The sequence below is a fragment of the Mastigoproctus giganteus genome, chromosome 1, assembly GCF_048544385.1.
Source record: "Mastigoproctus giganteus isolate SK-2022 chromosome 1, ASM4854438v1, whole genome shotgun sequence".
Classification (NCBI taxonomy): domain Eukaryota; kingdom Metazoa; phylum Arthropoda; class Arachnida; order Uropygi; family Thelyphonidae; genus Mastigoproctus; species Mastigoproctus giganteus.
This window is the reverse complement of record NC_143575.1, coordinates 34,023,368-34,036,623: the sequence shown is the minus strand read 5'-3', so window position 1 is coordinate 34,036,623 and position 13,256 is coordinate 34,023,368. Positions and strand designations below refer to the sequence as shown.

General features: G+C 36.2%; 1 protein-coding gene across 1 annotated transcript in view; it reads left to right on the top strand.

Annotated features, from left to right (window-relative positions):
* LOC150090695 (uncharacterized) overlaps positions 1-13,256 on the top strand; it is a 128,005-nt gene that overhangs the window by 86,049 nt on the left and 28,700 nt on the right. Inside the window, exons 2-3 of the mRNA XM_090379465.1 lie at positions 1,363-1,612; positions 10,802-10,872. Coding sequence (XP_090235591.1) covers positions 1,363-1,612; positions 10,802-10,872 — 321 coding nt within the window. The remainder of the gene's footprint in view (positions 1-1,362; positions 1,613-10,801; positions 10,873-13,256) is intronic.

Here is a 13,256-nt window from a genome sequence, read left to right as displayed (position 1 = left end):
CCACCACTGTGCTAGGACTCTGATGCAGAGCACCCAGCTGTATGGGATCACAGCATTCGGATACATCCCCTAGAAAATTGTGGTATACCATGAAAACAACTAAAACGAGAACACCACCACAACTAGCCTGCACAGTGGGCTGAAAACATTTAGAATTGCTCATTTGGACCTGAGAAAGAAGTTTAATAGGGCCTACTCAATATCCCTTCCTGGACAGAACCCAAATTGATCAGAGTAGATAAATGAGTTTTTAGTGAAGCTATAGAGAATGGGTCAAAAGTGTTCATGACAGATTGATGCTGTGACTGGGTCAAGAAATGAGCCTATAGCTTATTAATTTTTTCATTAAAACTCATTTTCTTCCAAACACGGTATCCATATCCTTTTGGTAGGGTAGTTTGAATATAATCATCCTCCCTGTTCTTTCTTTGGTTATCACTCCAATAAGTTCTCAAGAGCTTTCCACTTAGCAAAAACTTCTTTAATACTGAATAATTTCAGCTGATCTGAGTCATTTCCCCTCAAACTATATTCTTGTATGAATATAATGTACAGAGCCATCAGCCTGCTGCTCTGAGGTTATCCTTACTGATTCCACTGTTCCCTTTTACAGGCCAACATGGTTCATGCCTCTTCTTAATGTATTCAAATATTTTAAAAGAAAAGAAGTGTTTACAAGGAATTTCTAATTATCTTTCACCTAGCTCTTCGCAAAATCCTTTCAATAATTTGTTTTAGAATTTCACTCTCTGAGTAGCCTGATTATAAACTACTTGTGCATTCCATATCAAACGGGGTCCCGTGATCATCTGTACATATTCCAATTAATCCTCTTTTCTGAAACCAGTTTCATTAGTTCTCTCCAGATGGAAGATCTAGCAGTATGGTAGTTTCACCACTGGCTTTGATATTTACCGAATATATAAGTAGTTGTAATATAAATAAATTTTCCTCCCTGCTATTGCACCAGTGGTCCAGGGCTACCTGCCCCATACCACTTGAAATTGGGTCTTGGCTAAAATACTGTACATTTTCAATGAAACAGTAAAAATCAGTACTATTGCAATTAACAAAACAAAATGCCGTAAAAGTGAAATCTGTGCACTGTTATATACACAGTTGTTTTAATTTACTTCTCCCTCCCCTTTCTGGGGAAAAAAAGAATGATGTGATTTCTTGCTTTAAGACTGACAAACTTGGCTACAGATTGAAAACAGCTGGCCATCCACAGCCAAAAGTTTTAGCTGAGGTGGTTGCCTCATGTATTGCTATGCTTTGTTTTTTTCCTAGTGTTATAAATAGCCATTAATTTGAAGGAATATGAACGAACAGTTTAAACATTTTGGACCACTCTCTTTTCAGTTACTATTTATGGTCCGCCATTATCTGCCTTGTTATTTGAAGTTCGTCAGCATCCCCATGCTACTACTAAAGAGGAAAGTCCTCTCCTTGTTGGAGAATTTAAAGGCTGGCCAGACTTGTTAAAACCACTCCAGTGTGGTGGTGGTGAAAACAAACATACAGCAATAACAAATGTGGATTTAGTACCCAAAAGTAACCTCACAGTATCCTGGCAAACTTCTAGGGACGACATTAGAGAAATTGAATTCGTGTAAGTACATCATGTTGAGATGCCTAGTTAAAAGTTCAAATGTTAAAATTTTTTTTTTTTGTAATATTACGTATTACTATTAATTTGTATTATTACTGATGAATGATTTAAATATTTTAGACTTTTTCTTTGCAGTTATATTTGATGGCCCACTATTACATCTGCTTTGCTATCTGAAATTGGGAAATGATAATTTATGGCTTAATCTATTTAAGTTATCATCCTTTGACAATTATTACTCATATCCAGTGAAGCCATAATGAGCAGTTTTCACACGTGTACATGAAATGAAAACTAGTTCAATTCCACGGGTTTTTTAAAAGTCATTGACATGGACTAAGTGTTATTTTCTTTGTTACAGACCAGTAGTCCCCTTTGTGGTTGTGTGCTGATCAGTGCCAGTTTTCAACAGAATTTTGAGTGGTACTTGTGCATTGACTAGGGAAATATAAAGTCAAATATTTTGATAACATCAATTATCAATCTGTTTTAAATATCCACTCAGTTGTGAAAATATGTACTGTACTGGACTGTACTTGTTAACAGGAGAGATTGCTTCTACAGGGATGGGATACACTTAAATAGAAAGGGTGCAAGAATATTTGCTGATGCTATCGAGGCAGTGTTAGGTGGGTCGGAAAACTGCTAGCTTGGGGGGAGACAAAGACCAATAGATTGACAGTAGCCACTGGCAGAGGTGAAAGAGATTCTTGCACTGCTTCTATTAGAATGAGCAGAAGCCTGAAAAACAAGATGCATGGTATTTCAGAGACTGCTGGGAGCCATTGCGGTACAAATAAACACATGGGTTGTGTTAGGGTAGCTAAGAATAGAAACAGGTGCAGGTATACTTGCGTGTACACCAATGCTAGGAGTTTAGTAAATAAATTTGATGAATTTGAGGTATTGCTCAAAACATCAAAGGCAGATATTGTTGGGATATCAGAGACGTGGTGTCACACAGATATAAGGGATGCAGAACTGCAATTTGGGGAGTACAACGTCTACAGAAAGGATAGACAGGATAGGAAGGGGGGAGGGGTTATGCTATTAGTTAAGAAACACATAAAAACCAAGGAAGTGAAGCCAGTCGACATCGCTGGACAGTGCAGTGTTGAGTCAGTTTGGTGTGACATAAGCATTGGGAGATCAAAATTTAGAGTAGGAGTGTGCTATAGGCCTAATGACTCTGATGAGTATAATAAGGAACTGTACAGGGAAATAGAGTGGGCTAGTAAATCAGAGAGTCTTATAATGGGAGATTTTAATTTCCCAGATATTGACTAGAATTTGGGGGCTGGTTACTCACACACTAGCAGGGCTTTTGTGGATTTATTGGATGATTGTTTTCTACATCAGCATGTTCAGGAGGCAACTAGAGGGAGTAATACTCTTGATTTGATTATCAGCAGTGATTCTTCATGCATTAAGAATCTGCAGATAAATGAACCACTAGGTGGCAGTGATCACAGTGTGCTGAAGTGGGATTTACTGAAAGAGGTAACTACCATTAGGGGTAAAGGGAAGGGTTATTGCTTCCGTAAAGGCGACTACGATGGACTGAGACAGTATTTAAATTCTATACAGTGGGACCAACTGATGATGTTACCAACAGCAAATTCAAAATGGGAAGCATTCAAAGAACGTATCTTGGAAGCTACTAGGCTTTACATACCAACTAAGAAATATTGTTCAAGGTTTAGGCCAAAATGGATGTCAGATGAACTAATGAGGCATATGGCAGAGAAGAAAAATGCATGGGATACTTACAAATTAACACATGACACAGAAGCCTATGATAGATACAAGTTGATATGCAACCAAGTTACAAAGGAGGTTAGGCAGGCGAAGGCAGATTACGAGAAATCCTTGGCAAGGAATGCAACGAAAAACAGCAAAGAGTTCTTTACTTATGTAAACTCTAGAAGGAAGGGGATGAATCAGATTGGTCCACTTGATATTGATGGGTCAACTGTTGATGATCCTGCTCAGGTAGCTAACAAACTAAATGAATATTTTGCATCGACATTCACACATGAGGAGTTATTCAGCAAGGGGAATGCCAGAGGTGTATTCAACTCTAGCAGTAAGCTACAGAATCTTGAAATAACTGGGAGTAAAGTGGAGGAGAAACTGTTGAAGATAAACACAAGAAAGGCACCCGGGGTGGATGGGATCTATCCAGTTATATTAAAGGAGGCAGCAAAGGAAGTAAGCAAACCCTTAGCCATAATTATGAGAGCTTCCTTGGACTCAGGGGAGGTACCCATAGACTGGAAATGTGCAAATGTGACCCCAATTCACAAAGGAGGATCAAAGGCTGACACAAGTAACTATAGACCTGTGAGCTTAACTTCTGTTCCAGGAAAATTAATGGAGGCACTGGTTAAAGAAGCACTGCAGGATCATTTAGACAAGACTTCAGTTATAGCTCAGACACAGCATGGTTTTGTTAAGGGGAAGTCTTGCCTGACCAACTTGATTGGATACTATGATGCAGTCACAAAAGAACTGGATGCAGGGAATAACTTTGATATTATATACTTGGATCTTAGAAAGGCTTTTGATACTGTTGCACATGGAAGACTGCTACACAAATTGGAGCAGTGTGACATTGGAGGCAAATTGCTGCTATGGATAAAGGGGTGGTTGAGTGGGAAAAGACAGAGAGTGGTAATCAATGGACACTGCTCATCGTGGACTAATGTTATTAGTGGAGTCCCTCAGGGCTCAGTGTTGGGTCCATTATTGTTTTCTGTATTTATAAATGATATTGATGATGGTATATCAAGCTTAATGTCCAAGTTTGCAGATGATACAAAGGTTGGCAGGGTTGTCAAGGACACTACTGACACTACACTGCTGCAACAGGATCTGGAAAGGTTGAGCAGATGGGCTGAGAGGTGGCAAATGAAGTTTAACATTGACAAATGTAAAGTACTACACATGGGAAACAGCAACCCCAGAGCAACGTATCAACTCTGTGGTACTACACTGACAGTGGTAGAGAATGAAAGGGACTTGGGGGTGATTGTGCAGGCAGATATGAAGTTCTCTGAGCAGTGCAGACGGGCTGCAAGAGTAGCTCATGGAGTATTGTCAATGATATACAGGAATTTTTCCAGCAGGGATAAGGAGGTGATTATTCCATTGTACAAGGCAATGGTCAGGCCACACCTAGAGTACTGTATACAGGTCTGGAGGCCTCATTTCAAGAAGGATGTAGAGCTGCTGGAACGAGTACAGAGAAGGGCAACAAGATTAGTGAATGGAACAAAGGGGTGCTCTTACGAAGAAAGGCTTAAGTTTTGCAAATTACAGTGTCTGGAGACTAGGCACCAGCGAGGTGATCTGATAGAGGTGTATAAAGCCTTGAATGGTTTAAGCATGCTCAATGCTGATGGGATTCTTCCTCTAGCTCAGAAAAATCACCTGAGAGGGCATAAATTCAAATTGAGGAAAGACAGATGTAGGATAGACGTGCGGAAATTTGCCTTTAGCCAGCGGGTGGTTGGTTGGTGGAACAGACTGCCATCCCTTGTGGTGGAGGTTGATAGCCTAAATAAGTTTAAGGCTCAGCTGGACAGGTATTTTGAACGAACAGAGGGGTGAAGTGGAAGTGGGTTTTTTTTTTTTTTTTTTTTTTGGCTGATGCTGCATAAGCTTGCTTTCTTGCATCAAATGCCTCTGCTAATGCTAATATAGTATGCATAATAGTATGAAAAACTACCATAGAAATGAATATAGAGGCTAGTGGCAGTTAGCTGACAGTACAGTTAGTGTTTTTTACTGATTATCATTATACAAATGTGATTCAATTAATCAACTTTTAATAAATAGCACAACTTTTAATAAACACATAATTAACTTTTAGTAAAAATGAATGCAAATGCTTTGTTTAGAGCATTTCATTTTCATTGTGTATAATTAGATCACTTACTCCATATTCACATTTGATCCTTGCAGCTCTCAAAAATGCTGGCCCTCTTTTTTTTCCCAAGAAGTAAAACTCTTCAAGTACTATTGGTCCTGGTGGCAATTGCCACGTAACCACCTGGACCAATCTGCCCCTGCTTTCAGATGTTTGGCATGTTTTACAAGGAAATGTTATACTGACACTAAATTTTCAGCATATGCTCTGTTGGTCCTTGGGAAGGTTGTAGGATCAATTCTGATTCCCTATCCCATTACTTTCAAATGTTGAAGCATTACTTGAGAAAATCTGTATTGCTCCCAAATTTGCAGTGTCTGTTTCATTGGTCCTTGGGAAGTTTTTAAGACCAGTTAAGATCCATAACCCCCTCTCCCCAAAGAAATACAAATGAATTTTTTAATTTAATAAATAATAGTATACTATAATATAATAATAATATAAGAATAGTATAATAGTAAATAATTTAATAAATGAATTATTAATTTAATAAATGAATTATTAATTTAATAAATGAATGAATTTAATTTAATAAATGAGATAATTTAATAAATGAATTACTCCAGAAGGAAAAGTCGGATAGATTTTATTATTATTATTAGCCGTATGGTGCAAGAAAGCCTGAGGCTTACACTGCACCAGCCAAAAAAAAAAATAATAATTTCTGAATTACCTCTGTGAGAGAGAGAGAGAGAGAGAGAGAGAGAGAGAGAGTCAGAAGTAGAAAGGAATCATCAGGACCCTGGGTGTGCCAAGCCCATACTCACCACATGTGAGCCTCTGGGGTTATTTTTATCATGTTTTGTTCATCCCTTTGGAGATTTTAGGTCTAATTCTGATTTCATATCACCCAGTCCTCCCTCTCCCCACAGATGTTTAAATAAATCTGGAATAGTAGCTATGATCTTTTTCAAAATTTTAGTACACTTATGTGTGAATTTTGAGAAAGTCAAGATTTATCTGGGTCTTTGAACCAATTATCATGCCAATAAGATAACAAATGTATTCTGTGCACCACGTTTCCTCGTTCACCCCCTTAAAGAAAAAAAGAAAAAGCATTATACAAATCTAATCTCGGAGCTGTTCGTCATGTGAGCATCACTTGTTGAGATTCTGGTACACATTTTCTGAGTGCAGTATAAAAAAGTAAAGGTAAAGTGCAGCCATTATCAACCCACTGCAGGATGGAAGCCTCCTCAACAATTCATGCTGAGGGAAATGGACCATAATCTGCCACGCTGGTCCAGTGCAGGTTGGCAGATCGACCGTATTCAGCAGTCAGGGGCTTGAATCCCGGTCTACTCAAAGAGCGTGTGCTACTGCACTCCCGCTCCTGACCACTCGGCTAAAGTGCAGTATAGAAGTTTATAACTCTTAAGGCATGTTATTTGATAATTGAATGTGACAAAAATATAATACAGTGCATAATGTGACTAAAAGATAATACAGTGCATACATTATCAATATCTTCTTTATGTGGTATGCATATGTTCTTGTTTATACTCTGGCATGACCACCAGGTCAGTGGAGTTTACAGTAAATCAATCAATACAAATGTTAATCATATTTAGCAGTCATGGGCTTGAACCCTGGTCCACTCAAAGAGCGTGTGCTACTGCACTCGTGCTCCTGACTACTCAGCTACGTCAGGCCTGTGTAAAGTGTCTATTGTCTTTCCCATTCTGTCCTCATGCAGCAACTCAGCTTCCAGTGGACAGATTTTGATGGAATTTTATATTTGGGGCTTTTGGAAAGATTTGTTGAAGTACCCCAGATTTTATTAAAATCATGGCAATAGAAATTCGGCAAAACATTTTTTCCTTAAAATTTGAGTTATCTTGGTATATAAATCAAGGTGTATCTCAGATGTTTGTGCATTGCTCTACAAGGTCAGATGACACATGTTTTCAGAATACTCTTTTACTTGCCTTTGTAAGGTTTTATAATATATTCTGATTTGATATCTTCCACTACCCATTCTCCACCCCTTTGGAGAAGTTCTCATCTTCTTCCATACTTGAGAGGGAAAAGTTGGATCAACACAAAAACTTTCAGTGTATGTTTTATTGGTCTTTTGGAAGCTTTTAGGACTAACTGCAATTCCATAGTGTTGCGAGTCTGCTCCCCTGCACATACCCCACAGGAATGTTACAATAAATTTGGAACACTCACTCCAGTCCTTTTGAAGATTTCAGACTTATTTAGAATATTCTTTAGGACCTTTGTACCAAATTCCATGCTGACAACTCAACTTATATCCCTTCCACCTCCCTCTTCCTCCAAAAACCCCATTATAAAAATCTGACTCACTGTTATCCATCAGATTAACATTACATGGTAATGTTCATATGATGAGTAGCATGATAAATATTTCTTGAGTTGAGTACAATGCTGATGTTTTTAACTCCAGTTATTTAAATTTTACCCTCGTGGTGAGCTGTTAACTTTTGATTGGTGCATTCACTGATTCTAAGTTGGGGGGGGTTTGGAAAATCCATCATTGATCCAATGATGGATTTGCCAAAACTCAAACGTTTCATGTCAACTGGTTCTGCTGAATCCGCACACACACGCTCAGCTCAGCTCTGTTTAAAGCCTGTTATTGGTAATTAAAATGCATGAAATTTAAACTCATGCATACAGTACAAGACTTGTGTCATGCTCAGTTCAGATATGGGAGAAACTTTTCCAGCACCACAGTTTTCTTAAATTTCTAACTTTGTTTTCATAAGAATGTAGAATTACAAAATTAAACATTACTCTTCAAAAACAGAATATCATATAAATGTTTGGAAGATAATAGACTTCTTCTTTTGCTTATTATTCTTATAGATTTGGAGAAAATCCATTTGGAAGAAACCAATGTTGCCATAGCAGGAGGAATAAATTTTTGTATAGATTTTTACACTATATTAATTAATGTAAAAAATTATTTTTTTATGTACCTTCAACTTTATTCACTTACAACTTAATTTAACCCTTTTCAAGAAAATATTTTTTATATGTTGTGTTTTTGTTTAAACTAAACCATAAATCTGCAGTGGTATATTGAGAAGAGGTGGTTAGTATTTAGGTTGAATTGTTAGCTAAGAAACTAAGGGAGGGGGGGAAATGAAGAAAAACGGAATTTAAAATAAGCGCAAGGAGGTAGAAGTGTACTCATCCGATCCTTGGTTGTCATTGAAGAGGGAAGAAGTATTTTGAAAGCTTGAATAAAATAATACGATGAGGCTAATTTCCTTGTTTTGTCTGAGTTTCCTTAGGATTGTGTCCAGTTTGTTTTTGAGTTTTGTGATATTGTAGTTACAGTACTGTCATTTATATGTGTCCTGATCGGCTAAAATTGATTCCATTTTTTCTGTGTAGGTGTCTTTGTCCAGAATGACGACTGTATCTCCTTTGTCAGCCTTTTGAGTGATGACGTTAGAAGTCTTACTGAGTTTGTGTATGTCCAAAATTTGCTGTTTTTTTTATATTAGAGTGGGATGTAAGTTTAGAGTTTAAGATGCTATTAGTTTGGTGTATAAGGTGCCATTTATCAGGATGTTGATCGAGTTTGGATTGGAGTTCTACTATACAGTCTTTAATTGGATAACGTTGATCTTTAGTGGCAAAGTTAAAACCGTATTCTAGGCCGGAGAGTTCGGAGGGTGTAAAGGATTTGGAAGAAAGGTTGACGGTAGATATTTTTGGGGCGGTTCTTGATGTGAGGGTGTTCCATTTTTTGATGTGTCTCTGTTCTATGCTTTGGGTGGTGGCATTGATACATGTATTATTGTAATTAATAAATTCTGTCCATGCGTGGGGTGACATATCTTTTTTAAGGTGGAATCTTAATTGGTGTATGCTGTTTAGAAGATTATATTTTTTGTTGAATCTCTTCTTAAGTTCTTCTCGTATGATCATAATGGATGTGCGGTGTATAATGTGCGGATATTTTTTACAATTATTCTTAGGAAAAAGGCGGGCGAATTTGGGAATAACGTTATTTTTAAGACATTTTTGAAAGAAGGTGATGTGTAATTTATTAGAGAAATATTTAATGAGTATTTTGGAGAGTTGTATTTTTCTATCGGACGTGTCTAAAGCCATCAGGGAGAGAATAAAAATAGAAATTAAGGAAAGGGAAATGAAAATTTACGAAGACAAAAGAACGGTGCAGATGAGGTTTTGGATGAGATGTTAAAGATATCTTTGGATTGACAATATAAAAGTTTAGAAATCTTATAATACCGTATTGGTGTTATAAGCTTAAAAAATGTATAGTAATTGCTTAAAAAATGGTACTCACCTTGAATAAATCTGCAGTGGTATATTGAGAAGAGGTGGTTAGTATTTAGGTTGAATTGTTAGCTAAGAAACTAAGGGGGGGGAATGAAGAAAAACGGAATTTAAAGCATCAAAATACTTCTTCCCTCTTCAGTGACAACCAAGGATCGGATGTGTACACTTCTACCTCCTTGCACTTATTTTAAATTCCGTTTTTCTTCATTTCCCCCCCTTAGTTTCTTAGCTAACAATTCAACCTAAATACTAACCACCTCTTCTCAATAAACCACTGCAGATTTATTCAAGGTGAATACCATTTTTTAAGCAATTGCTATTCTATTATTAGTCCACCGATACGGTATTAGATTTCTAAACTTTTATATATTCAAATTTCAATTATGTGGAATTGACAGCTATATTTATGTATCATTTGTTTAGTTAAGCACCATTTGCATGTTTAAGAACCCCTCAAGGTCTCTGATTAACTTTAGATATTCTATCAGTTAAATTAACATTATTAACCATAACTAAAAATATTTATAATAATTATACTATATCAATTATCTTAAGAAGTTATTTTTTTAACATACCATAAATTTTATTCACATTAATCATAGCCCAAATGGCTGCTAGTTACTGTCTTAAAAATTTAATATTAAAAATAGTGAGAGCTTATTTTTAATATTAGATTTAAAAACATTATTTTAACATTATTAAAAATAATAATACAAAATTGATTTTCTTGATAAGCATCACCCAGTAAATAAGATCCTCAGTAACACATGATAGGAATTTATATTTTAGAGAATAAAATCAACAAGAACCTTTTCTGTTTGAATAAAGTGGTTGGACATAGGTTCCATCAATTTTCTGATGAAGACAGTAATTCTATCCTCCTGTTAATACATTTACTTCAATTTGGTGGATCAGTACCTGATTTAGAGTTTCTTGGTAATCAGTTGTCAAGTATTTTTTTTTCTATTTTACAGTGCAACCTTTGTTCAGGGAGATGAATATTGGCTTATGGTTCAAGGTCCAATCTTGATTCGTGATGAATTTCGTAAGTATAATGATCATATTTATAACTAATGAACATCAGCAAATTATATATTCTTTCTTCAGAGTTTCAGTTTAAGAATGTAATTTTCTTTGGGGCAGTTCTGTATATATATTGGATTTATGATTATTATATCATATTAACAAATTTTCAAAACGGTTCTGTTTATGAAAATTTCTTGGTGTTTCTTTATGAATTTGGGTATGCTGATTCTGAATAAAATCTTATTGTTTGCATAATCTCAGTGACTTTCTCAGAAATGAAAGAAAAGCAAATATGAAATAATACAATATCATATTTATTAACTTCTGTACAGAATAGAGTATTAATCTTTGTTACAAACAAACAAAAAATAAAAAATTAGATAGAAATCCTCTTCACAGGGTATCCTTTGGTGTTTGGCCTAGGTACTTTTCGTTCCAAAGCCTCACTGAACTATATCAAACATATTAAAATGCCCTTGTATTAAATAAAATTTTTTTGTGTTTAAAAAAAATTCGAAAGCATTTCTATAAATTTGGTTTTGAAGTTATTTTCGCAACACTTATTCCTGCACTAACTTACTCATAGTATAAACTTTGATGTTAATAATCTTGCTAACATAAAGAGCCAAAGAAAGAATTTATCTCAGAAGTCTGTGTTTAAACATTAGTTAGGCCTGATGTAGCCGAGTGGTCAGGAGCACAAGTGCAGTAGCATGCGTTCTTTGAATGGACCGTGGTTCAAGCCCGTGTCTGCTAAATATGATTCATATTTGTATTGATTGCTTTATTGTAAACTCCACTGACCTGGTGGCCGTGCTGGAGTATAAACAAGAACTTTTTTTTTAAATTTTTTATTTATTTTTTATTTGTTGAATGAAATTGTTGAATTCTATATAAATTATATGTTTTTGGCACAACACCTAAAATGCCTAATGGGAAAAAAAACAAAAAACAAAAAAGAAAAATGGCACTGCTTTCTTGGATTAATGAAAAAAAAAAAAAAAAACCCTTAAAAATGTATATTTGTGTTTTGTGGTCAGTGTGATCATCCTGACCAAGTATCTGCCTCATGTTCTTCATTAACATTGCCCAGATCTGGTCAGGAAAATCCAGATGAAAGTGCAAATAATGGAGCTTGACATTCTGCATACCATTTTTCTATAATTTTCAACCAAGTTGTCAACCAGTACTTTATAATTTTCACCCTCAATGGTACCAAGAGAGCCATTTGCTACAAGGTGAAATGACTGCTAGACAACTTACTCAGTATTTATCATATCTTCCACTTCTTGCAAAGCCAACATCTGCTTAACTTGTGGACCAGTAAATATGTTAAAAATAGTTTAAAGGAATTTATTTTTTGCTGTAGAATATGTTCCTCTATTTGTTCCATATAATTTTGAAATTGCTTGTGTAATATCCATAAACATAGCAGAACAAGTCCGGAGATAACTTCGCCTTCATTTGCTAACCATAGCAAGCTGTGGGGGGGGGGGGGAGGAACCTATTATGCAAATACTACAGACTCATATATTATAGTCTTGACATGCACTTACATAATATAGTAAAAAAACAAATTCACACAACGATTCCCTCTAAAAGTTTTTCCAGTTCCTCCTTGAATTTATTTAAGCTATCAACTTCCACAATGACAGATGGAAGTTTGTTCCAGCAATTAACCGCTGGCTAAAAGCAAATTTCTGCACATCCATTCTACAACTGTCTTTCCTCAATTTGAATTTATGCCCCCCTCAGGTTTGTAATCCGAGCAAGCAGAAGAATCACATCAGAATTCAGCGTGCTCAACCCATTCAAGGCCTTATACAATCAATCATATCATTTCGCAGGTGCAATTTGCAGAACATAAGACTTTCTTGGTAAGAGGATCTCTTCATTCCCCTCACCAATCTTGTTGCCCTTCTCCATATATACTCAAGCAAATCTACATCCTTCCTAAAATGAGGCCTCCAGACCTGTATGCAGTACTCAAGGCATGGTCTGACCATTGCCTTATACAAAGGAATAAACACCTCCTTTTCCCTTCTAGCAGAATTCCTGTATATCATTGGCAGTACCCCATGACCTGCTCTGGCAACCTTTCTGCATTGCTCAGAAAATTTTATATGACTGCACAATTACTCCCAGTACCACACAGGTGGTACATTCCTCTGGGGTTACTTCTACCCATATGCAGTACTTTGCATTTATCAATGTTAAACTTCAGTTGCCACTTCTCAGCCCGTCTGCCCAAATTTTCTAGATTCTGTTGCAGTAGCACACTACCATTACTCTCATTAACAACCTTGCCAACCTTTGTATCATCTGCAAACTTCGACACTAAGCCTGATATACCTTCATCAATATCATTGATAAATATACAAAACAATGGTGGGCCCAACACCA